The sequence below is a fragment of the Pecten maximus genome, chromosome 6 (genome assembly GCF_902652985.1).
Source record: "Pecten maximus chromosome 6, xPecMax1.1, whole genome shotgun sequence".
NCBI classification, from domain to species: Eukaryota; Metazoa; Mollusca; class Bivalvia; order Pectinida; family Pectinidae; genus Pecten; species Pecten maximus.
This window is the reverse complement of record NC_047020.1, coordinates 3,472,510-3,500,248: the sequence shown is the minus strand read 5'-3', so window position 1 is coordinate 3,500,248 and position 27,739 is coordinate 3,472,510. Positions and strand designations below refer to the sequence as shown.

General features: G+C 37.2%; 1 protein-coding gene across 1 annotated transcript; it reads right to left on the bottom strand.

Moving 5' to 3' along the window:
• Window positions 1–410: 410 nt before the first annotated feature.
• On the bottom strand, window positions 411–27,739 carry LOC117328745 (medium-chain acyl-CoA ligase ACSF2, mitochondrial-like). Its single transcript, XM_033886260.1, has 15 exons — window positions 27,239–27,739; window positions 25,085–25,271; window positions 23,807–23,935; window positions 23,597–23,650; window positions 22,310–22,428; window positions 20,086–20,133; window positions 19,508–19,625; window positions 16,418–16,513; window positions 14,602–14,750; window positions 12,427–12,595; window positions 12,016–12,123; window positions 10,180–10,328; window positions 9,849–9,990; window positions 7,025–7,135; window positions 411–1,508 (listed from the first exon to the last, which is right to left on the bottom strand). The coding sequence occupies exons 1-15, from the start codon at window positions 27,304–27,306 to the stop codon at window positions 1,374–1,376; spliced, it is 1,782 nt and encodes a 593-aa protein (XP_033742151.1). The 5' UTR covers window positions 27,307–27,739; the 3' UTR covers window positions 411–1,373.

The window sequence follows — 27,739 nt, the reverse complement described above, 5'->3', positions numbered from 1 at the left end:
AGTAAGGCACCTTAAGACCCTTCCATCTATAAAGAGTGTTTAATTCCATCGTAAAGAAAAAGATTTTTGAAGTTTTAGTCATTTTGACCCATTTTAGCCCCGCCTCTTAGGCCCCTGGGGGGTGGGGACCATATAATTCACAATTTTAGTTGACCTTTAGCCATAGAAGCTTCCTGCCAAATTTCTTTTTATTTGGATCTGCAGTTTTGGAGAAAAAGTCGAAAAATGTAAATTGTTTATGGATGGACAACGGACGACGGACAAAAGGCGATAAGAACAGGTCACGTGAGACTTCGTCTCAGGTGACCTAAAAAGTTGCATTGACACTTTTCATAAATATCAATGTAAGTCCAACTCAAGTGTCCAATCCTGAATTGTACCCTTGAGCTATGTGATACCTAAGATCTGAATAACAAGAATGAATGCTGTTTATTGACAAATTGTAACAATAGCAAATACATTTCATATCAAAAGTAACAAAGTATATTCTGGCATACACAATATCATGTAAAATATAAACATATTTTAACAATCATGTAAAAATTTAAAACCCAGCATGCAAGTGTGATATATAAATGGGTTGAACTTGATCAACCATTTCCTAATGACACAAAATTTATTCTAATTAACTGGCACTTAAAGCATACACGTCACACGTAATCTGTGTCCGTTTTGTGGAACATCCATTTGTTGTGGTTTCCATGGTAACCAGTTCAGTAAGATGACAAGTATCAGTCAGGTATCTAATTATTTATCTTTACACTTTAAAACACACCTAGAGGCGGATGCTAGAATCATAAACATACCTCCAACAGTCATGACCTTATCTACAGTCTTAAGACAATGGTAGTTTAAAGAAACTGATATTTATAAAGTATTTCATCAAGCCTGAACATAAATACATGTTACATTAAAAAATGTCCAGAGGATATCCCAATATCCTTGGTAGTCATCACCACGGTGTGTCTGGTTTATACAATCTGTGTACAGGAAAGTTCAGATTTCAGAAATAACTTTTTTTCCCATAACGTACACCAAACCAACACAAGAGTCAGAGTAATCTGGTACGTTTAATCAGAAGTCAGGAGCAGGGTCACAACCATTAGTTCTGTATCTTCATCCCTTGGTCACTCATACAAAGACATTAAAAGAAGATATTTTCCAGGCTTAACCCTGTGGTAGAAGTCTCAAGGATCTTATACTTCTCAACCTTATCATTAAGAGATGAGATTTTTCAGTCCTAACTCCATGGTAGCCACCTCACACGTTTAGGAGAAGATATTTTCCAGTCCTGACTCCGTAGTAACCACCTTACAGTCATTAAGATAATATATTTTCCAGTCCTAGGCTCTGTAGTAACCACCTCACAATCATTAAGATAATATATTTTCCAGTCCTAACTCCTTGGTAGCCGCCTCCTGGATCTTATACTTCTGTACTTTGCCCGTCACTGTCAGTGGGTACTCCTTCACAAAGCTGATGTACCTGGGCACTTTATATCTGGCAAGCTGTATAGAAATATCGAATATATTTCATCATTCTTTTTAGACAAATAAATATTAAGTATTTATCAAAATGACAACATTTGACCTTATAAACTTATTTCTTTTTTATCAAAGTTTGGGAAAAAAACGTTTTTTACTAAACTGATGAATTCAGTAGCAAATTTTCCAAAGATATTTTGGTCCTTAATTTGCAATTGTGTGAAGTTTTATCAAACCCTTTCAAGGAATGAAGCCGCTAGAGCACTAACAATGAATTTTTTACCAAAAAATAACAGTTAGCTTGACATTGACCTAACTGAAACTTGAACTTGTATTAGACATTTTGTTCCTTAAGTTTGCGTGTGAAGCTTAATCAAAAATCCCTAAAGGGAGGAAGCCGCTAGAGCGGTGACAACGATTTAATAAACAAGAGGCCCAAGGGCCTTAACGGTCATCTGACTCTAAACTAAAGACTCTATATATACTATTGCAGTATGCATTCTCTGTATAGTGGCACTATTGACCATGGTGGCCATATTGGAATTTGGATCAACCCAAAAAATAACAACACTTGATCAAGACTATCTCAGGATCATTTCTGGTAAGTTAAAGCTGAATCCCACTTGTGTAATTTGAGAAGAAGTTTGAAATAGGTGTTGTTCAGGAAAACCATGATTGCGCAATCATGTTACAAAATGGCCGCCATTGCTGCCATGTCAAAGTTTTTACGAAGCCGGAAAATAACAACACTTTGTTGACTCTCTTTCCTTAACATCCTCACCAATTTCCATCTCAATGGCACGAGTGGAACTAGAGAAGAAGTTTAAAATGTGTTTTTCAAGATGGCTGCCATGGCGGCCATCTTGGATTTCTAACCGACCAGAAAAATAACAACACTTGATAAAGACTATCTCAGGATCATTTCTGGTAAGTTAAAGCTTAAAATCACTGGTTGAATTTGAGAAGAAGTTTGAAATAGGTGTTGTTCAGGAAAACCATGATTGCACAATCATGTTATAAAATGGCTGCCATGGCTGCCAATGCCAATGTTTATACGAAGCCGGAAATAACAACACTTTGTTGGCTCTCCTTCCTTAACATCCTCACCAATTTCCAGCTCAATGGTACCAGTGGAACTGGAAAAGAAGTTTAAAATGTGTTTTTCAAGATGGCTGCCATGGCGGCCATCTTGGATTTCTAACCGACCAGAAAAATAACAACACTTGGTCAGGACCATCTCAGGATCATTATAATAATAATGTATGTAAACGACATATGGAGAAGAAAACATTAGCCCACCCTAACCCCCTCTTCACACAAAGGTGATTAATAACACAAGTTAACTTATTATGCTGTGTAAGTTTGGGTACACAGTGTAAGTTTGGGGACACATTAAAAGTCTGGGTACACAGTGTAAGTTTGGGTACACGGTATAAGTTTGGGTACACAGTGTAAGTTTGGGTACACAGCGTAAGTTTGGGTACACAGTGTAAGTTTGGGTACACAGTGTAAGTTTGGGTACACAGTGTAAGTTTGGGGACAAGGTGTAAGTTTGGGTACACAGTGTAAGTTTGGGTACACAGTGTAAGTTTGAGTACACAGTGTAAGTTTGGGTACACAGTGTAAGTTTGGGGACAAGGTGTAAGTTTGGGGACAAGGTGTAAGTTTGGGGAGAAGGTGTAAGTTTGGGTACAAGGTGTAGGTTTGGGAACAAGGTGTAGATTGGGGACAAGGTGTAAGTTTGGGGACAAGGTGTAAGTTTGGTTACACAGTGTAAGTTTGGGTACACAGTGTAAGTTTGGGTACACAGTGTAAGTTTAGGGACAAGGTGTAAGTTTGGGGACAAGGTGTAAGTTTGGGTACACAGTGTAAGTTTGGGTACACAGTGTAAGTTTGGGTACACAGTGTAAGTTTGGGGACAAGGTGTAAGTTTGGGTACAAGGTGTAAGTTTGGGGACAAGGTGTAGATTGGGGACAAGGTGTAAGTTTGGGGACAAGGTGTAGGTTTGGGGACAAGGTGTAGATTGGTGACAAGGTGAAAGTTTGGGGACAAGGTGTAGTTTGGGGACAAGGTGTTGATTGGGGACAAGGTGTAAATTGGGGACAAGGTGAAAGTTTGGGGACAAGGTGTAAGTTTGGGGACAAGGTGTAAGTTTGGGGACAAGGTGTAAGTTTGGGGACAAGGTGTAAGTTTGGGGACATACTGAAAGTTTGGGGACAAGGTGTGAGTTTGGGATACACTGGAAGTTTGGGGACAAGGTGTAAGTTTGGGGACAAGGTGTAAGTTTGGGATACACTGGAAGTTTGGAGACAAGGTGTAAGTTTGGGGACAAGGTGTAAGTTTGGGGACAAGGTGTAAGTTTGGGGACATACTGGAAGTTTGGGGACAAGGTGTAAGTTTGGGGACATACTGGAAGTTTGGAGACAAGGTGTAAGTTTGGGGACAAGGTGTAAGTTTGGGGACATACTGGAAGTTTGGGGACAAGGTGTAAGTTTGTGATACACTTGAAGTTAGGGGATTCACTGGAAGTTTGGGATACAATGGAAGTTTGAGGATACACTGGAAGTTTGGGGACAAGGTGTAAGTTTGGGATACACTGGAAGTTTGGAGACAAGGTGTAAGTTTGTGATACAATGGAAGTTTGGAGACAAGGTGTAAGTTTGGGGACAAGGTGTAAGTTTGGGGACAAGGTGTAAGTTTGGGGACAAGGTGTAAGTTTGGAGACAAGGTGTAAGTTTGGAGACAAGGTGTAAGTTTGGGGACAAGGTGTAAGTTTGGGGACAAGGTGTAAGTTTGGAGACAAGGTGTAAGTTTGGGATACACTGGAAGTTTGGAGACAAGGTGTAAGTTTGGAGACAAGGTGTAAGTTTGGGGACATACTGGAAGTTTGGGGACAAGGTGTAAGTTTGGGGACAAGGTGTAAGTTTGGGATACACTGGAAGTTTGGGGACAAGGTGTAAGTTTGGGGACAAGGTGTAAGTTTGGGGACAAGGTGTAAGTTTGGAGACAAGGTGTAAGTTTGGAGACAAGGTGTAAGTTTGGGGACAAGGTGTAAGTTTGGAGACAAGGTGTAAGTTTGGGATACACTGGAAGTTTGGAGACAAGGTGTAAGTTTGGGGACATACTGGAAGTTTGGGGACAAGGTGTAAGTTTGGGGACAAGGTGTAAGTTTGGAGACAAGGTGTAAGTTTGGGATACACTGGAAGTTTGGGGACAAGGTGTAAGTTTGGGGACAAGGTGTAAGTTTGGGGACATACTGGAAGTTTGGGGACAAGGTGTAAGTTTGTGATACACTGGAAGTTTGGGGACAAGGTGTAAGTTTGGGATACACTGGAAGTTTGGGGACAAGGTGTAAGTTTGGGGACAAGGTGTAAGTTTGGGGACATACTGGAAGTTTGGGGACAAGGTGTAAGTTTGTGATACACTTGAAGTTAGGGGATTCACTGGAAGTTTGGGATACAATGGAAGTTTGGGGATACACTGGAAGTTTGGGGACAAGGTGTAAGTTTGGGATACACTGGAAGTTTGGGGATACACTGGAAGTTTGGGATACAATGGAAGTTTGAGGATACACTGGAAGTTTGGGGACAAGGTGTAGGTTTGGGATACACTGGAAGTTTGGAGACAAGGTGTAAGTTTGGAGACAAGGTGTAAGTTTGGGGACAAGGTGTAAGTTTGGAGACAAGGTGTAAGTTTGGAGACAAGGTGTAAGTTTGGGGACAAGGTGTAAGTTTGGGGACAAGGTGTAAGTTTGGGATACACTGGAAGTTTGGGATACACTGGAAGTTTGGGGATACACTGGAAGTTTGGGGACAAGGTGTAGGTTTGGGATACACTGGAAGTTTGGAGACAAGGTGTAAGTTTGGAGACAAGGTGTAAGTTTGGAGACAAGGTGTAAGTTTGGGGACAAGGTGTAAGTTTGGAGACAAGGTGTAAGTTTGGGGACAAGGTGTAAGTTTGGGGACAAGGTGTAAGTTTGGGATACACTGGAAGTTTGGGGACAAGGTGGAAGTTTGGGGACATACTGGAAGTTTGGGGACAAGGTGTAAGTTTGTGATACACTTGAAGTTAGGGGATTCACTGGAAGTTTGGGATACAATGGAAGTTTGAGGATACACTGGAAGTTTGGATGCAATGGAAGTTTGGATACAATGGAAGTTTGGGGACAAGGTGTAAGTTTGGGGACAAGGTGTAAGTTTGGGGACAAGGTGTAGGTTTGGGGACAAGGTGTAAGTTTGGGGACATACTGGAAGTTTGGGGACAAGGTGTAAGTTTGTGATACACTTGAAGTTAGGGGATTCACTGGAAGTTTGGGATACAATGGAAGTTTGGGGATACACTGGAAGTTTGGGGACACACTGGAAGTTTGGGATACACTGGAAGTTTGGGGATACACTGGAAGTTTGGGATACACTGGAAGTTTGAGGATACACTGGAAGTTTGGGGACAAGGTGTAGGTTTGGGATACACTGGAAGTTTGGAGACAAGGTGTAAGTTTGGAGACAAGGTGTAAGTTTGGAGACAAGGTGTAAGTTTGGGGACAAGGTGTAAGTTTGGAGACAAGGTGTAAGTTTGGAGACAAGGTGTAAGTTTGGGGACAAGGTGTAAGTTTGGGGACAAGGTGTAAGTTTGGGATACACTGGAAGTTTGGGATACACTGGAAGTTTGGGGATACACTGGAAGTTTGGGGACAAGGTGTAGGTTTGGGATACACTGGAAGTTTGGAGACAAGGTGTAAGTTTGGAGACAAGGTGTAAGTTTGGAGACAAGGTGTAAGTTTGGGGACAAGGTGTAAGTTTGGAGACAAGGTGTAAGTTTGGGGACAAGGTGTAAGTTTGGGGACAAGGTGTAAGTTTGGGATACACTGGAAGTTTGGGGACAAGGTGTAAGTTTGGGGACATACTGGAAGTTTGGGGACAAGGTGTAAGTTTGTGATACACTTGAAGTTAGGGGATTCACTGGAAGTTTGGGATACAATGGAAGTTTGAGGATACACTGGAAGTTTGGATGCAATGGAAGTTTGGATACAATGGAAGTTTGGGGACAAGGTGTAAGTTTGGGGACAAGGTGTAAGTTTGGGGACAAGGTGTAGGTTTGGGGACAAGGTGTAAGTTTGGGGACAAGGTGTAAGTTTGGGGACAAGGTGTAAGTTTGGGGACAAGGTGTAAGTTTGTGATACACTGGAAGTTTGGGGACAAGGTGTAAGTTTGGGGACAAGGTGTAAGTTTGGGGACAAGGTGTAAGTTTGGGGATACACTGGAAGTTTGGGGACAAGGTGTAAGTTTGGGATACACTGGAAGTTATACAGTGGTTTGGGGCCCTTACATATGACAACTGACCAGGTCCTTACAAATGACAACTAACCAGGTCCTTACAAATGACAACTGACATTGCCCTTACATAAGACAACTGACATTTTCTGTACAGATGACAACTGACCTGGCCCTTACAGATGACAACTAACATTACCCTTACAGTTGACCACTGACCTTGCCCTTACAAATGACAACTGACCTTGACCTTACAAATGACCACTGACCTTGTCCTTACAGAAGTCCTTCACCTCCTGCTCTGTGAACTTCTGACCGTCCTTGACCTCAATCCAGGCACAGATCTCCTCCCCCAGACGTTTGTCTGGTACTCCAACTACCTAAAATGGTAGAATACATATTAGGGTTACTTCGGACACCACCTTGAATACAAGTCCTGAAGCCCTCAGATATTATCAATAGGTGTATGACATTGAACTTGAGATATTTGTACAGTGCTTGTGTGTAGTCTGGATTTGACCAGGTAAGCCAAAAATTTAATAAATAACAATACTTTCAATACATTATTCCCAGTCATAAAGCAGATCAAAATACTTTTATTGTTAAGTGACACTTTGAGAACCATCATTTTCCTGTACATCCTCAATGTCTGTACATCCTCAATCTATATTACTGTACATACCTGTACATCCTCAATCTACATGTTATTGTACATACCTGTACATCCTCAATTTATGTTACTGTACATACCTGTACATCCTCAATCTATGTTATGGAACATACCTGTACATACCTGTACATCCTCAATCTATGTTACTGTACATACCTGCACATCCTCAATCTATGTTACTGTACATACCTGTACATACCTGTACATACCTGTACATCCTCAATCTATGTTACTGTACATACCTGTACATACCTGTACATACCTGTACATCCTCAATCTATGTTACTGTACATACCTGTACATCCTCAATCTGTTACTGTTCATACCTGTACATCCTCAATCTATGTTACTGTACCTACCTGTACATCCTCAATCTATGTTACTGTACATACCTGTACATCCTCAATCTATGTTACTGTACATACCTGTACATCCTCAATCTATGTTACTGTACATACCTGTACATCCTCAATCTGTGTTACTGTACATACCTGTACATCCTCAATCTATGTTACTGTACCTACCTGTACATCCTCAATCTATGTTACTGTACTTACCTGTACATCCTCAATCTATGTTACTGTACATACCTGTACATCCTCAATCTGTTACTGTACATACCTGTACATCCTCAATCTATGTTACTGTACAAACCTGTATATCCTCAATCTATGTTACTGTACATACCTGTACATCCTCAATCTATGTTACTGTACATACCTGTATATCCTCAATCTATGTTACTGTACCTATACCTGTACATCCTCAATCTATGTTACTGTACCTACCTGTACATCCTCAATCTATGTTACTGTACCTGTTACTGTACATACCTGTACATCCTCAATCTATGTTACTGTACATACCTGTACATCCTCAATCTATGTTACTGTACATACCTGTACATCCTCAATCTATGTTACTGTACATACCTGTACATCCTCAATCTATGTTACTGTACATACCTGTACATCCTCAATCTATGTTACTGTACCTACCTGTACATCCTCAATCTATGTTACTGTACAAACCTGTACATCCTCAATCTATGTTACTGTACATACCTGTACATCCTCAATCTATGTTACTGTACCTACCTGTACATACCTGTACATCCTCAATCTATGTTACTGTACCTACCTGTACATCCTCAATCTGTTACTGTACATACCTGTACATCCTCAATCTATGTTACTGTACCTACCTGTACATCCTCAATCTATGCTACTGTACATACCTGTACATCCTCAATCTATGTTACTGTACATACCTGTACATCCTCAATCTATGTTACTGTACCTACCTGTACATCCTCAATCTATATTACTGTACATACCTGTACATCCTCAATCTATATAACTGTACATACCTGTACATCCTCAATCTATGTTACTGTACATACCTGTACATCCTCAATCTATGTTACTGTACATACCTGTACATCCTCAATCTATGTTACTGTACATACCTGTACGTCCTCAATCTATGTTACTGTACATACCTGTACATACCTGTACATCCTCAATCTATGTTACTGTACATACCTGTACATCCTCAATCTATGTTACTGTACATACCTGTACATCCTCAATCTATGTTACTGTACATACCTGTACGTCCTCAATCTATGTTACTGTACATACCTGTACATACCTGTACATCCTCAATCTATGTTACTGTACATACCTGTACATCCTCAATCTATGTTACTGTACATACCTGTACATCCTCAATCTATGGTACTGTACATACCTGTACATCCTCAATCTATATTACTGTACCTACCTGTACATCCTCAATCTATGTTACTGTACATACCTGTACATCCTCAATATATGTTACTGTACATACCTGTACATCCTCAATCTATGTTACTGTACATACCTGTACATCCTCAATCTATGTTACTGTACATGTACCTACCTGTACATCCTCAATCTGTGTTACTGTACATACCTGTACATACCTGTACATACCTGTACATCCTCAATCTATGTTACTGTACCTACCTGTACATCCTCAATCTGTGTTACTGTACATACCTGTACATCCTCAATCTATGTTACTGTACCTACCTGTACATCCTCAATCTATGTTACTGTACTTACCTGTACATCCTCCATCTGTTACTGTACATACCTGTACATCCTCCATCTATGTTACTGTACATACCTGTACATCCTCAATCTATGTTACTGTACCTACCTGTACATCCTCAATCTATGTTACTGTACAAACCTGTATATCCTCAATCTATGTTACTGTACCTACCTGTACATCCTCAATCTGTGTTACTGTACATACCTGTACATCCTCAATCTGTGTTACTCTACCTACCTGTACATCCTCAATCTATGTTACTCTACCTACCTGTACATACCTGTACATACCTGTACATCCTCAATCTATCTTACTGTACCTACCTGAACAGCCTTTATCTTTGGGTGTTTATACAACACATCCTCAATCTCCATGGGATAAATGTTTTCTCCACCTCTAATGATTAAGTCTTTTATTCGACCGACAATTTTACAAAATCCGTCCTTGTCAATAACTGCAGTATCCCTGAAGATAATATCAACACATTTTTAATAAAAGTTTAAGCTGTTAAAAACTTCTGAATATGATTGACTGTACAGATGGAATTAAACAGAGATTTAAAACTACAGTAATAACTTAAGATAAATAAATATCACACTGATTGATAAATATTTAATGAAAACTAGATGATCCAATCAATTGACATGTCCTTACCCTGTTGAGTACCATCGACTTGTGCTGATAACTTCAGCTGTTTTCTCTGGGTCATCCCAGTACCCCAGCATTGTGTTGATTCCACGGATACACAGCTCACCCCTGGTTCCCACGGCAACCATGTTCCCATCCTCGTCCACGACCTTGGCCTAGGTAAACATGAGAAGTTGTACAACATACATAAGTTATATATTATAGATTTAGCCCATAGCAGCTATTCTTATATCACTTTTCCTAAAATATGCATATGTATGTATTGTTACAGTTTGTATTGTTACAGTATGTAATTTAGTTTAATCTATTATGGTAAACCTCCGGTTAGTTCGAACAAAATTAAATAAATATTGACGAACCAGTTCGAATTATTCGAAAATTATGCTTCAGAAAATAAGTGTGAGTTCGAACTATTCGAGTCAATATCGGCGAAAATCTCGGTAGAGTAAAATCATTAGACACAAACACGTCTATCGTAAATCTAATACGTAACAACAGCGGTCTGGGCAATGCACATTTATAAGTTAGTAAAATGATAGTATTTTATTTAATTCAATGTTAATTGATCGTTAAACATTCTTCATTTCGCGATAATTATGATGGTTATTGTGCAAAGCCGCTCGGTTAATGCGTAGCTACAGTAGGCCCCAAAACAGTACAGTACACGTTTCATTTGTGACACAAAAGTTAAACATTTGTACAGTATAATCTTTGCATGGTTATATTTTTTATCTGAATCAGAAACTATCGCTATATTATTATAATAAATGGTCTCTTTAATACATCAAAAGCAGTCTACATAACCTGTTGCGGTTACGAAAGCACTACTGTAAGAATAGGCGATATATGTTGGTAAAATTAGGTCAGAACATCAACATGTCTGCTTTTAAATATGCCCAGTCGTATTATCTACCAAACATAGTTGATACCTGCAAAATTATCCATCACTAATTGGGACACCTGTGGATTGTTTTGACTGGATATGAATGCTCTTCACGTCACTCAGCACGATTGGGCAGCCGATCCTTTCAACTTTACTGCAAGCGACACCTCGCGTGGCCTGCTTACCTATCGTGAGGTCGCAGGTTTTCAGGTAATACCTTGATTGGCAATACTTAAGAGATGTCCAGTCACAATTAAATAATCATAATGCTAAGTTAACACTAGTTATATGTGAAAATACACAGACGATTTCTTAGTTTGCCATACAGCGCGAATACAAATATCGCATGATATTTATACATTGTCGGGGCCTAAATTTGCAATCAGCTGTCTCGTGCGTGGTGTATTTTGTAATGTAAAAAAAAACTGGATTAACGCTAAAATATGTGGCATATATTAAATCACAGACGCATTCTAATGATCACGCATACAATCTAATAACCTAGCGGTAAACGTGCTTGCTGATCAAATTTAAATCTTGGCATTTTTTCTGTGCCAGTCACCGGGGCCGAGTCATCGCGAGCTTTCAATGGAGTTTACGGGAAAAAAATCTTACTTTACGTTCTTCATTTGACAAGTTCGAACTATCCGAAATGGTGTCAGTTATAAACATCCAGAGTTCGAACTATTACTAGCTAAAAAAATATTGTTTTTCTAGATAAAAATGTGTGTTCGAACTATTCGCGTGTTCGAATTAATCGGAGGTTTACCGTATGTCATGTGATCTACATCTGAATCAATGGAAAAAGTTCAGATCGCAGAAATTCTGTTGAGCAGCTCATCAGAAGAAGTTCTTTGAAGAATTAACCGATAGTGTACAGATGGATGCTAGTACTGCACTACTTTAACACCTTTAGCCAGGCTAGTTTAACTACTGCAGTTGTCTCCCCCTGTACATACCTCTACATGGTCCAAGGGTCGTCCTACTGTAGATGTCCTCTTTTCTAGGCTGTCGTCCCTCATTGTCTGGAAAGTCACAGGACTGTTCTCAGTTGTACCGTACGCCACCTGTAGTTATATCGACAGTACGCCACCTGTAGTTATATCGACAGTACGCCACCTGTAGTTATATCGACATACAAACCAGAAAATAGCTGTCATCAATTTAACATCAACTCCCTCCAGATATACAGTCTATTATACACCAAAGCTATCACAGCTTGGTACATATCACACCATGTAAAGAATTAAAAATTTCTTTTAATCAAAATTAACAGATTTTATAAAATTAGTTTATCATATGGTCTACAAGCATTCTACGGTGGTTCAGGTTGTATTAATTCTGTACAGTCAACTCATTTAAATACATACTGTTACTTTGGGCATGTGCATCTTCTCGTTAACCTGTAGCATCACTTCCACAGGACAAGGTGACCCCGCCATAATACCTGTACTGAGGGACGTCAGGTCAAACTGGTCAAAATCTGGGTGGTTGAGCATGTCGATGAACATGGTAGGTACTCCGTACAGAGCTGTACACCTAGGAGTTGATACTGACACAGTTATCAAGTCTTACCCATCAGCAGGTAGCCATGTCTGTACATAGACATTTGAATGGTGTGAAATTTTACAATTTTCAGTTATTTCATATTAGGTTAGAAGTTCCATCTTTCTTGAAAATGACTACAATTGAGCCCTAGATCCAACTATCAACACACAGGATGTCTCACCATACATGTACTTTTCTGAAGACAATAGTGATTGGTTTCTGTGAGTTACATAAGTCACAGGAAAAGAACTGATACATTTCTGATACATTATGTAATGTCTTAGTGTCCACCATCGAATGATCTTTATCTTAGTGTCCACCATCGAATGATCTTTATCTTAGTGTCCACCATCGAATGATCTTTATCTTAGTGTCCACCATCGAATGATCTTTATCTTAGTGTCCACCATCGAATGATCTTTATCTTAGTGTCCACCATCGAATGATCTTTATCTTAGTGTCCACCATCGAATGATCTTTATCTTAGTGTCCACCATTGAATGATCTTTATCTTAGTGTCCACCATCGAATGATCTTTATCTTAGTGTCCATCATCGAATGATCTTTATCTTAGTGTCCACCATTGAATGATCTTTATCTTAGTGTCCACCATCGAATGATCTTTATCTTAGTGTCCACCATTGAATGATCTTTATCTTAGTGTCCACCATTGAATGATCTTTATCTTAGTGTCCACCATCGAATGATCTTTATCTTAGTGTCCACCATCGAATGATCTTTATCTTAGTGTCCACCATCGAATGATCTTTATCTTAGTGTCCACCATCGAATGATCTTTATCTTAGTGTCCACCATCGAATGATCTTTATCTTAGTGTCCACCATCGAATGATCTTTATCTTAGTGTCCATCATCGAATGATCTTTATCTTAGTGTCCACCATTGAATGATCTTTATCTTAGTGTCCACCATCGAATGATCTTTATCTTAGTGTCCACCATTGAATGATCTTTATCTTAGTGTCCACCATTGAATGATCTTTATCTTAGTGTCCACCATCGAATGATCTTTATCTTAGTGTCCACCATTGAATGATCTTTATCTTAGTGTCCACCATTGAATGATCTTTATCTTAGTGTCCACCATCGAATGATCTTTATCTTAGTGTCCACCATCGAATGATCTTTATCTTAGTGTCCACCATTGAATGATCTTTATCTTAGTGTCCACCATTGAATGATCTTTATCTTAGTGTCCACCATCGAATGATCTTTATCTTAGTGTCCACCATCGAATGATCTTTATCTTAGTGTCCACCATCGAATGATCTTTATCTTAGTGTCCACCATCGAATGATCTTTATCTTAGTGTCCACCATCGAATGATCTTTATCTTAGTGTCCACCATCGAATGATCTTTATCTTAGTGTCCACCATCGAATGATCTTTATCTTAGTGTCCACCATCGAATGATCTTTATCTTAGTGTCCACCATTGAATGATCTTTATCTTAGTGTCCACCATGGAATGATCTTTATCTTAGTGTCCACCATTGAATGATCTTTTTCAGTCTAATGTAACACTGAACTTTTCTATACATTTTTCTTATTTCCCCTCTTACTTTAAATCATTTGATCCTATTGCAAACCTACATATGAGGTCTAACAAAATAAATAGGTTCAAGTAGAGACTAAGAGGAACTTACCTGTTAAGTAATACTTTTCAAGAAATAGGGATTAAAAGGACTGTTTATGGACAGACAACAGCTGATGGTCCATCTGATAGGGGTGGGTTTAAAAGATATGACCTTGAGCTTTGACCTTGAGAATGTATCAGAGTGACACAACTGGGACCATAGAGGAACCTGTGAACATGATTTGACAAAATCCAGTACCTTTTAAGACCTTATAACTTATAAGTCCAGGGTTAATTGTTTAGCAGCCATATTGTTTCATATATCCATTATTATAAAATATATATAACCTAAATTGAATTGCTTGTCAACAACTATCTAAAGACAGTGGGCTAAAAAACTCACTTCTCATCTGCTACAGCTTTCAGAGAGGCCCCTGCATCAAAGCCTGGTCCGGGGTACACACACTTGGCTCCATGTGTAATGGTACATAAACTTGCCATGACCATACCGAAGCAGTGATACAGTGGCACCGGCACACAGATCCTACTCTCCTGTCATATATAACATACACCCTTAAATACAGATCCTACTCTCATGTCATATATAACATACACCCTTAAATACAGATCCTACTCTCCTGTCATATATAACATACACCCTTAAATACAGACCCTACTCTCCTGTCATATATAACATACACCCTTAAATACAGATCTTACTCTCCTGTCATATATAACATGCACCCTTAAATACAGATCCTACTCTCATGTCATATATAACATACACCCTTAAATACAGATCCTACTCTCCTGTCATATATAACATACACCCTTAAATACAGATCCTACTCTCCTGTCATATATAACATACACCCTTAAATACAGATCTTACTCTCCTGTCATACATAACATACACCCTTAAATACAGATCTTACTCTCCTGTCATATATAACATACACCCTTAAATACAGATCCTACTCCTGTCATACATAACATACACCCTTAAATACAGATCCTACTCCTGTCATATATAACATACACCCTTAAACACATATCCTACTCTTCTGTCATATATAACATACACCCTTAAATACATATCCTACTCTCCTATCATATATAACATGCACCCTTAAATACAGACCCTACTCTCCTGTCATATATAACATACACCCTTAAATACATATCCTTCTCTCCTGTCATATATAACATACACCCTTAAATACAGATCCTACTCTCCTGTTATATATAACATACACCCTTAAATACAGATCCTACTCTCCTGTTATATATAACATACACCCTTAAATACAGATCCTACTCTCCTGTCATACATAACATACACCCTTAAATACAGATCCTACTCTCCTGTCATATATAACATACACCCTTAAATACAAATCCTACTCTCCTGTCATATATAACTTACACCCTTAAATACAGATCTTACTCTCCTGTCATATATAACATACACCCTTAAATACAGATCCTACTCTCCTGTCATATATAACATACACCCTTAAATACAGATCCTACTCTCCTGTTATATATAACATACTCCCTTAAATACAAATCCTACTCTCCTGTCATATATAACTTACACCCTTAAATACAGATCCTACTCTCATGTCATATATAACATACACTCTCAAATACTGTACTCAAATACAGTGGAGTCTCTGTCTAATCTGGACTCTGTCCAATCAGAACCTTTGTCTAAATCGGTCAAATAATTTAGTCCCAAAAAATTCATTCTTTATCTATAGAAGTTAACCTCTGTCTACTCCAGACTTTATTCTGTAATCCAGTCTTATTTCAAAGTCCTTTTCTTTCTTTACACTTAAAAATCTACTCTATGTAAATCGGCACTGCTTTATTCTGGTTAAGTGTGCAGTAGCATACACCTTTAATTCTGTACCATACAGTATTTATCCTCCAGTAAGTTTAGCATTAAAACTTCATTTAGGATAATTCTGCATATACCTCTGTATGATATACAAGAGGCCTCCCCATAAAACGGCTGTTATTTATGATGTTATGATGAGTTTTAAACAACCCCTACCTCCGTATGATATCCCAGGCGCCTCCCCACAAAATGGCTGTTGTTTATGATGTTATGGTGAGTTTTAAACAACCCCCTACCTCTGTATGATATCCCAGGCGCCTCCCCACAAAATGGCTGTTGTTTACGATGTTATGATGAGTTTTAAACAACCCCCTACCTCCGTATGATATCCCAGGCGCCTCCCCACAAAATGGCTGTTGTTTACGATGTTATGATGAGACAACGTAGCTCCCTTCGGTACTCCAGTGGTACCCTGTAAAAACATCAACCGTGTCAATAACAAAAACGTCCACTGTTATTACAATATTCCAAATGTAGAACTATTACCAGTGCTTCCTTTCAATTCAAAAAAGATTTGTTTTTTCTTGTCAAAATACCAGGTAATTATGGCACACAACCCAGCCTCAACACAATCTAAAACAAGAGGCCCAATGGGCCTGTATCGCTCACCTGGCTCTAGAGCAAATTTGCAGTTGATTGAGGTCATTTCTACAGATACTATGCTGATAACAACTTTATTCAAATATCAGAGTAAGCTAAGTTTATTCATGTCAATATATTTTTTAGTCCCTCATTCCAGCATACTATTGGCCTAAGATCGGGTCTTGGCTCTTTGCTCTAAGCATGCTACAGACAGGCCCAATATCAAGTCCCTGGGCCTCTTGGTTATTGAGAAGAAGTCGTTTAAAGATTTTAACCTAATTGACCCATGTGACCTTGAATGAAGGTCAAGGTCATCTATTTGAACAAACTTGGTAGCCCTTCACCCAAGCATGCTACAGGCCCAATATCAATTCCCTGGGCCTCTTGGTTATTGAGAAGAAGTCGTTTGAAGATTATAGTGTATTTGACCCATGTGACCTTGAATGATAGTCAAGGTCATTTATTTTAACAAACTTGGTAGCCTTTCACTTTAGCATGCTACAGGCCCAATATCAAGTCCCTGGGCCCTAGTTATTGAGAAGAAGTCGTTTGAAGATTATAACCTATTTGACCCATGTGACCTTGAATGAAGGTCAAGGTCATTTATTTTAACAAACTTGGTAGCCTTTCACCCCAGCATGATACAGGCCAAATATCAAGTCCCTGTGCCTCTTGGTTATTGAGAAGAAGTCTTTTGAACATTATAGCCTATTTGACCCATGTGACCTTGAATGAAGGTCAAGGTCATTTATTTGAACAAACTTTGTAGCCCTTCACCCCAGCATGCTACAGGCCCAATATCAGGTCCCTGGGTCTTCTGGTTATTGAGAAGAAGTTGTTTGAAGATTATAGTGTATTTGACCCCTGTGACCTTGAATGAAGGTCAAAGTAATTTATTTTAACAAACTTGGTAGCCCTTCACTTTAGCATGCTACAGGCCCAATATCAAGTCCCTGGGCCTCTTGGTTATTCAGAAGAAGTCGTTTGAAGATTATAACCTATTTGACAAATGTGACCTTGAATGAAGGTCAAGGTCATTTATTTTACCAAACTTGGTAGCCCTTCATCCTAGCATGCTACAGGCCCAATATCAATTCCCTGGGCCTCTTGGTTATTCAGAAGAAGTCGTTTGAAGATTATAGTCTATTTGACCCGTGTGACCTTGAATGAAAGTCAAGGTCATTTATTTTAACAAACTTGGTAGCCCTTCACCCCAGCATGCTACAGGCCCAATATCAGGTCCCTGGGGCTTTTGGTTATTGAGAAGAAGTCGTTTGAAGATTATAGCGTATTTGACCCCTGTGACCTTGAATGAAGGTCAAAGTAATTTATTTTAACAAACTTGGTAGCCCTTCACCCAAGCATGCTACAGGCCCAATATCAGGTCCCTGGGTCTTCTGGTTATTGAGAAGAAGTCGTTTGAAGATTATAGCGTATTTGACCCCTGTGACCTTGAATGAAGGTCAAAGTAATTTATTTGAACAAACTTGGTAGCCCTTCACCCAAGCATACTACAGGCCCAATATGAAGTTCCTGGGCCTCTTGGTTATTGAGAAGAAGTTGTTTAAATGAAAAAGTTGACGCCGGACGGACGGCCGGACGGCCGGACAGACGGACGCCGCACCATGGCATAAGCTCACTTGCCCTTCGGGCAGGTGAGCTAACAATATACTACAACTAGATTAACATTAGTAGTTCACCAGAATTTTTATTGTTTTCAATAACAATGACCATTATTTTGACTGACAATATAGAGATATCTGGAGTTTTTCCAAGCCATATCAACAGGAAACATACATTTTGTACCTAAGGTTTACCAAAATCTATAGGAACAGATGGGTAGAGTAATCAGTGTGATAGAAAAACAAACAGACGGACGGGAAAAAAGAGGAACAGAGACAGACAAACATACAGATGGCTAGTATAATCAGTGTGATAGACAGACAGACGGACGGACAGAAAAACAGAGGAACAGACAGACAGACATATAGATGGCTAGTCATCAGTGTGATAGAAAGACAAACAGACGGACAGAAAAACAGAGGAACAGAGACAGACAGACATACAGATAGCTAGAGTAATCAGTATGATAGACAGACAAACAGACGGACAGAAAAACAGGAACAGAGACAGACAGACATACAGATGGCTAGAGTAATCAGTGTGATAGACAGACAAACAGACGGACAGAAAAACAGGAACAGAGACAGACAGACATACAGATGGCTAGAGTAATCAGTGTGATAGACAGACAAACAGACGGACAGAAAAACAGAGGAACAGAGACAGACAGACATACAGATGGCTAGAGTAATCAGTGTGATAGACAGACAAACAGACAGGCAGAAAAACAGAAACAGACAGACAGACATACAGATGGCTAGTCATCAGTGTGATACGACAGACAAACAGACGGACAGAAAAACAGAGGAACAGAGACAGACAGACATACAGATGGCTAGTCATCAGTGTGATACGACAGACAAACAGACGGACAGAAAAACAGAGGAACAGAGACAGACAGACATACAGATGGCTAGAGTAATCAGTGTGATAGGACAGACAAACAGACGGACAGAAAAACAGAGGAACAGAGACAGACAAACATACAGATGGCTAGAGTAATCAGTGTGATAGACAGACAAACAGACGGACAGAAAAACAGAAGAACAGAGACAGACAGACATACAGATGGCTAGAGTAATCAGTGTGATAGACAGACAAACAGACGGACAGAAAAACAGAGGAACATGCAGACACAGAGACAGAAAGACAAACAAGCAGAAAGACAAACAGGAGAAAAACTTTGCTCTAAGACACTTACTGATGTAAACTGGATGTTGATTGGATCATCAAACTGTAGCTTTCTCTGAATGTCCATTATACCACGGTACTCAGCAGCTGTGGCAGCACCTAGTACGTCACTAAACTTAAACCCACCACTGTAGGAAATAATCAAAACCTAGTACGTCACTAAACTTAAACGCACCACTGTAGGAAATAATCAAAGTACTGAAAGTACTGGAATGTGGTAGTGTCTAGTATGTCACTTAACTTAAACCCACCACTGTAGGAAATAAAAACACATTAATTTATACCCTGATACCCAGGTGGTAGTGTCTGGTACGTCACTTATAAACCCACCACTGTAGGAAATAAAAATACATTATACCCCGACACCAAGGTCGTAGTGTCTGGTACGTCACTTATAAACCCACCACTGTAGGAAATAAAAACACATTATACCCCGACACCAAGGTCGTAGTGTCTGGTACGTCACTTATAAACCCACCACTGTAGGAAATAAAAACACACTATAAGTGTCTGGTGTTGGTAGTGTCTGGTATTTTACACATATCTTTGGTGCACAGTTTATTATCATATTGAAAAGATATTACTTACCTGTAGGAGTTATCTCCCATGGTAATCAAGATCTTCAGAGATGGCAGCCTAGTACACATAAAGAGACACAAAATATGTGTTATAACCTTGTGAAGTATATGTATTACATTGACATTAATAGTATAAAGATATTTCTTGTGAGATAATGTATTATAGTGATATTCTTGTGAGGTTAATGTATTATAGAGATATTCTTGTGATGTTAATGTATTGTAGAGATATTCTTGTGAAGTTAATGTATTATAGTGATATTCTTGTGAGGTTAATGTATTATAGAGATATTCTTGTGATGTTAATGTATTAGAGATATTCTTGTGAGGTTAATGTATTGTAGAGATATTCTTGTGAGGTTAATGTATTATAGAGATATTCTTGTGAGGTAATGTAATATAGAGATATTCTTGTGAGGTTCATGTAATAAAGTGATATTCGTGTGAGGTTAATGTATTAAAGAGATATTCTTGTGAGGTTAATGTATTATAGAGATATTCTTGTGAGGTTAATGTATTATAGTGATATTCTTGTGATGTTAATGTATTAGAGAGATTTTCTTGTGAGGTTAATGTATTATAGTGATATTCTTGTGAGGTTAATGTATTAGAGAGATATTCTTGTGAGGTTAATGTATTAGAGATATTCTTGTGAGGTTAATGTATTATAGAGATATTCTTGTGAGGTTAATGTATTATAGAGATATTCTTGTGAGGTTAATGTATTATAGAGATATTCTTGTGAGGTTAATGTATTATAGATATTCTTGTGAGGTTAATGTATTATAGAGATATTCTTGTGAGGTTAATGTATTATAGAGATATTCTTGTGAGGTTAATGTATTATAGAGATATTCGTGTGATGTTAATGTATTATGGAGATATTCTTGTGATGTTAATGTATTATAGAGATATTCTTGTGAGGTTAATGTATTATAGAGATATTCTTGTGAGGTTAATGTATTGTAGATATTCTTGTGAGGTTAATGTATTAAAGAGATATTCTTGTGAGGTTAATGTATTGTAGAGATATTCGTGTGAGGTTAATGTATTATAGAGATATTCTTGTGATGTTAATGTATTATAGAGATATTCTTGTGAGGTTAATGTATTATAGTGATATTCTTGTGAGGTTAATGTATTATAGAGATATTCTTGTGAGGTTAATGTATTATAGAGATATTCTTGTGAGGTTAATGTATTATAGAGATATTCTTGTGATGTTAATGTATTAGAGATATTCCTGTGAGGTTAATGTATTATAGAGATATTCTTGTGAGGTTAATGTATTATAGAGATATTCTTGTGAGGTTAATGTATTATAGAGATATTCTTGTGAGGTTAATGTATTGTAGATATTCTTGTGAGGTTAATGTATTATAGTGATATTCTTGTGAGGTTAATGTATTATAGAGATATTCTTGTGAGGTTAATGTATTGTAGATATTCTTGTGAGGTTAATGTATTATAGTGATATTCTTGTGAGGTTAATGTATTATAGAGATATTCTTGTGATGTTAATGTATTATAGAGATATTCTTGTGAGGTTAATGTATTATAGAGATATTCTTGTGATGTTAATGTATTATAGAGATATTCTTGTGAGGTTAATGTATTGTAGATATTCTTGTGAGGTTAATGTATTATAGAGATATTCTTGTGAGGTTAATGTATTGTAGATATTCTTGTGAGGTTAATGTATTATAGAGATATTCGTGTGATGTTAATGTATTATAGAGATATTCTTGTGATGTTAATGTATTATAGAGATATTCTTGTGAGGTTAATGTATTATAGAGATATTCTTGTGAGGTTAATGTATTGTAGATATTCTTGTGAGGTTAATGTATTATCGAGATATTCTTGTGAGGTTAATGTATCATAAAGATATTCTTGTGAGGTTAATGTTAAAGAGATATTCTTGTGAGGTTAATGTTTTATAGTGATATTCTTGTGAGGTTATTGTATTATAGTGATATTCTTGTGAGGTTAATGTATTATAGTGATATTCTTGTAAGGTTAATGTATTAGAGATATTCTTGTGAGGTTAATGTATTATAGTGATATTCTTGTGAGGTTAATGTATTATAGTGATATTCTTGTGAGGTTAATGTATTATAGAGATATTATTGTGAGGTTAATGTATTATAACGATATTCTTGTGAGGTTAATGTATTAGAGATATTCTTGTGAGGCTCCTCCCTGTATTGTATGCCATCATTATATATACATACCTGTGACTTTTAATGTCTCCGGGAGTACTACTCCTCAGCTCCGGTACCACATCTCTCAGAATCTCATAATAATTCTGGTCCTTAAATTTCTCAGATACGATGATCGCTTTGCAAGTTACCTAAAAATATTTAATAATACAATACATATCATTACAGTACATGTGCTGAATGTATCAGGAATATTTATCATTACAGTACAGGTGCTGAATGTATCAGGAATATTTATCATTACAGTACAGGTACTGAATGTATCAGGTATATTTATCATTTCAGTACAGGTGCTGAATGTATCAGGAATATTTATCATCAAAGTACAGGTACTGAATGTATCAGGTATATTTATCATTACAGTACAGGTACTGAATGTATCCAGATAATTTTTTGTCATGTCCGATTGTGGAAACAGACCCATAGTCCTAGGTGAAAGGCCAGTGTACTTCCACTGCACACCTCAAATACCAATTCAAACGAGTGAACTTCTACATGTTATAAGCCACTTTAAAACACTGTACTTAACACCTTAGGTTGACATCAGCTGTCCAATGGGGCACCTCATTACTGCATGACCAAGTCCACCTAGCTAAGAGTCAGCTTGGGCTAAGGGTCCCCTATAGTACATGTGCTACATTTAAGTAGGTAAAACCTACCTTACTGAGGGCAAACTCTAATGCCTGTTCTAAAACCTACCTTACTGAGGGCAAACTCCAGCTCCCGTTCCTAAACCTACCTTACTGATGGCAAGCTCTAGTGCCTGTTCTAAAACCTACCTTACTGAGGGCAAACTCTAGTGCCTGTACTAAAACCTACCTTACTGAGGGCAAACTCTAGTGCCTGTTCTAAAACCTACCTTACTGAGGGCAAACTCAAGTGCCTGATCTAAAACCTACCTTACTGAGGGCAAACTCTAGTGCCTGTACTAAAACCTACCTTACTGAGGGCAAACTCTAGTGCCTGTACTAAAACCTACCTTACTGAGGGCAAACTCTAGTGCCTGTTCTAAAACCTACCTTACTGAGGGCAAACTCTAGTGCCTGTTCTAAAACCTACCTTACTGAGGGCAAACTCTAGTGCCTGTACTAAAACCTACCTTACTGAGGGCAAACTCTAGTGCCTGTTCTAAAACCTACCTTACTGAGGGCAAACTCTAGTGCCTGTACTAAAACCTACCTTACTGAGGGCAAAATCTAACTCCTGTTCTAAAACCTACCTTACTGAGGGCAAACTCTAGTGCCTGTTCTAAAACCTACCTTACTGAGGGCAAACTCTAGTGCCTGTTCTAAAACCTACCTTACTGAGGGCAAACTCCAGCTCCTGTTCCTTGTACTGTGGGTTTACATTCACCTATCAGTTAGAAAATAAATAACAGTATAGTACAGGAAATCCTTCCAACAATATTCTGTACAGTGTTTGCAAAACTTTTGAAATATAATAGTGAACAAAGTGAAGATCTACATATTAACGAGTGACAACACTACACATTAACCATTAATTACACACCAGGATGAGCCCAGCCCTGGCTGTAGCGTACTGTGTGAGAGCCCACTCATAACTGTTAGGGCCCCAAATCCCAACACGATCACCTCTCTCCAGCCCCAGACTGACCAATCCCGCGGCAAGCTTGTCAACCTATTAATTAAAGTTTTACAGAGGTATGAGAGAAAACATATTTTTTTTAAGTTCATTTTGCAATCTGTTACAAGAAATACTTAACTGGCAAGATATGTTTATAATCAGACCTTAAGTTTACCAATACAATAATAGGAACATGCTAAACTGTCTTTAATAAGGTTCAAATTTACCGGCTACTGAGTGTATCAGATATAATTGTGTGTACTGAACATAGTTAAATGTATATATCAATAAAACACACATTGTTACATATCGATATATAGGTATAATAATAAACATTGTTACATATCGATATATAGGTATGATAATTAACATTGTTACATATCGATATATAGGTATAATAATAAACATTGTTACATATCAATATATAGGTATGATGATTAACACTGTTACATATCAATATATAGGTATGATAATACATTGTTACATATTGATATATAGGTATGATAATTAACATTGTTACATATCGATATATAAGTATAATAATAAACATTGTTACATATCAATATATAGGTATGATAATACATTGTTACATATTGATATATAGGTATGATAATTAACATTGTTACATATCAATATATAGGTATGATAATTAACATTGTTACATATCGATATATAGGTATGATAATACATTGTTACATATCGATATATAGGTATGATAAATACATTGTTACATATCGATATACATGTATAGGTATGATAATAAACATTGTTACATATTGATATATAGGTATGATAATTAACATTGTTACATATTGATATATAGGTATGAAAATACATTGTTACATATCGATATATAGGTATGAAAATACATTGTTACATATCAATATATAGGTATGATAATACATTGTTACATATCGATATATAGGTATGAAAATACATTGTTACATATCAATATATAGGTATGATAATACATTGTTACATATCGATTTATAGGTATGATAATACATTGTTACATATCAATATATAGGTATGATAATACATTGTTACATATCGATATATAGGTATGATAATACATTGTTACATATTGATATATAGGTATGATAATTAACATTGTTACAGCTATTTTGTTAACAGGTACTGTAATGTGGTCAAATTAATTATCTGCAAGCATAGATATTCAATAAAAAGATGAGTCACGCTCACCTCTTCCAGAAACTGGCTATATGTTTTCCTGATATTTTGGGAGCAGAAAACAACAGCTTCCTTTTCAGGTGACATTTCTACCCTCTCCTGGAGAAGATTTCCAATAGTTATCCCCCTTGGAGAGACGTCTGACTGTCCATGTACATAGCTCCATTTCAGCTGGGACTGTTGGCTGGAACTGTAGAACCTGATAAAAGATTTTAAAAGCTTCATCAACCTCAATTAAATGACTAAGTGTATCTCTTACCTATTAAATAAAAGCCTACCAAGCGGGAGGTCCCGGGTTCGATTCCCGGTCTGGTCACAACAATGGAAAGTAATAATATCTAGGTTTATACAAACAGAACAATAATATTTTACAAGGAGGAGGCACAAATATTGACCTATCACGAGATTTGAGTACAATCATACATAGTGTAATCTTGTTTGTAACAAACATTTTCATTGGCTTAGAAATTTGTTATCAGTCCCCAAGGTAAAAAAAAGACACCGTTGTTTATAATGTTGCTTTTGATTGGCAGATGGAGCAGCGTAATGATTTGTAAGAGAAAAGAGTCCATCAATAAAGTGAATTTTTGCAGGGTATCGATTAATTCATAAGGATTAATTTGAATATATTTTTTTATTTTTCTCATGTTTTTTATGCTTCACGGTTCATTTAGATTGCACTCCGTTTGTTTGTGTTGTACCTCCATAACATAAAAAAATACTAAAAGTTAACTCTTAATATTATAGCAAAAACTTTCAGTAAAATTCTCCGATTAAAGTTAGAAAGCTGTGGGAACTACATGCATCACAAAGAGTATTTTATCCCTAGTGTTAATAATGTGAGACTACAGTTTTACAACATGGCATATTGACATACTTATTGTTTTGTTCTATTGTCTCAGGGTCAACATTCAGCCATATTGGATGGAAATGTAGAACCCCCAAAACTAACATTGCAAGAATGTTACCTACCTGGGATTAAAAATGAAAATTATTCATTCAACTTACATTGTTATTTTATGAAGCTTTTTTTTATGCATTACTACACTAACCATACATCACTGAATGACCAAGCTAGGCAATAGTGCTGACATGATTAATAGGAATAACCCCCAATGTAGTAGTATGACGCGATATCTAATGTCCTAATTACATTTTGATCCCTGTTAGTTCACGTGTCTGACCAGCCAGCTGATGAGCTAGGCCTACCTGCATCCATGCCATGGCCACTACATCATTCTACGGTAGTGTTAAGGTGGCTCATGACACTTGTACTCTCCATATTACGCCAGCATAAATATCCAATATCATCAAATATAATAACGGAAAGAGTACATAATTATTATATTTATGCCAACTAGTTGATATCAATAAATGACTGGTGTTTAAATCAGTAATTGGCAAAAAACTTTTGTATGAAAATTTGATATAAATTGACTAACTGACAAACATTTAGTCTGAATGGCAATGCAGTGTACAGGTAACCGGGGTCGTCTGTTTTAAGACACACCTTGAATAAGTCTACATGCTTACCTAAATATGTATGTATGGTTAACTTACACACCTTTTTTGTCCTTAATGTAAAACTTGAGAATTCAGAGAACTTATCAAAAATGTTTTTTTTGTGAAACAGTTACAATAATACCATTATATTATAGTGTTTATCTATGTCGTTTCATGCTTTTTTGTAAAAATTATGTGAAAAAGCAAACATTAGATGGTTGGTTTTACATGAAATAGCTCTTTTCATCATAAAAATTATCAATACAACACTATTTTGATCATTTGAACAAAAACTAGTCTGGCACGACAAAGATGAACACTACATGTAGAATACAAAGATATTATTGTATCTGTTTCACAAAAAAATAGATTAGATATCAAGATAAGCTCTCTGAATTCTATAATTTCTGATTATATACCAATTATAAACTATGTCATTTTATCTAAATCAAATGATATTATATTGAAATATCTGTTTTAAATGTTTCTGTAGCAATCCCTTAACAAATATATCATATCAAATAATTAGCTTGAGGGGTTCATCATTGATTACAAACCGTTTGGTTATTGCTAAAATCTTTCTCGTCACAACTGCACTGAAGCACCTAAAACACTGCGCAAGCATTGCATTTCAAGTCAAAGATAGGCATTTACAATCTTTACCTTCCATAACGCAGCAAACTTTGCAAAGTTTGTTTACATCTTGTACCCCAAACTATCCGTGCAGCCATCGTCCAAGTGTAGATCCAACTGACAAAAGTAGGTCACACACGGAGCCTGCAGCGATTATATAGGTCAGTTTTAGCGGACTTCGGATTTCCCAGGGGATTAATAGATTCGTTAAAATACAAAAATACGAAAAAGTTAAGGCCATTTGGATGTTATGATATGAATAGATTTGAATTTTATGATAATGGCATATAGCGATCTTAATTAATAAAAGCGAACTTAAATCATACAGCTAGGCTACATTTATGCATTGGAAAGTGAAAGTAAGACCAATCGATTTGGTTGCAATTAATCATTATTGCTATTTAGGCTATGATAGGTCTACGAGGAGTAAAATATTTATATTATGGGTAACTTAGAGTAGGAAATGTAAAACACTACGTTTTCCCCTCTGCTCTTAAAAAAACCTATCATGGTAAATTCATATTACACAAA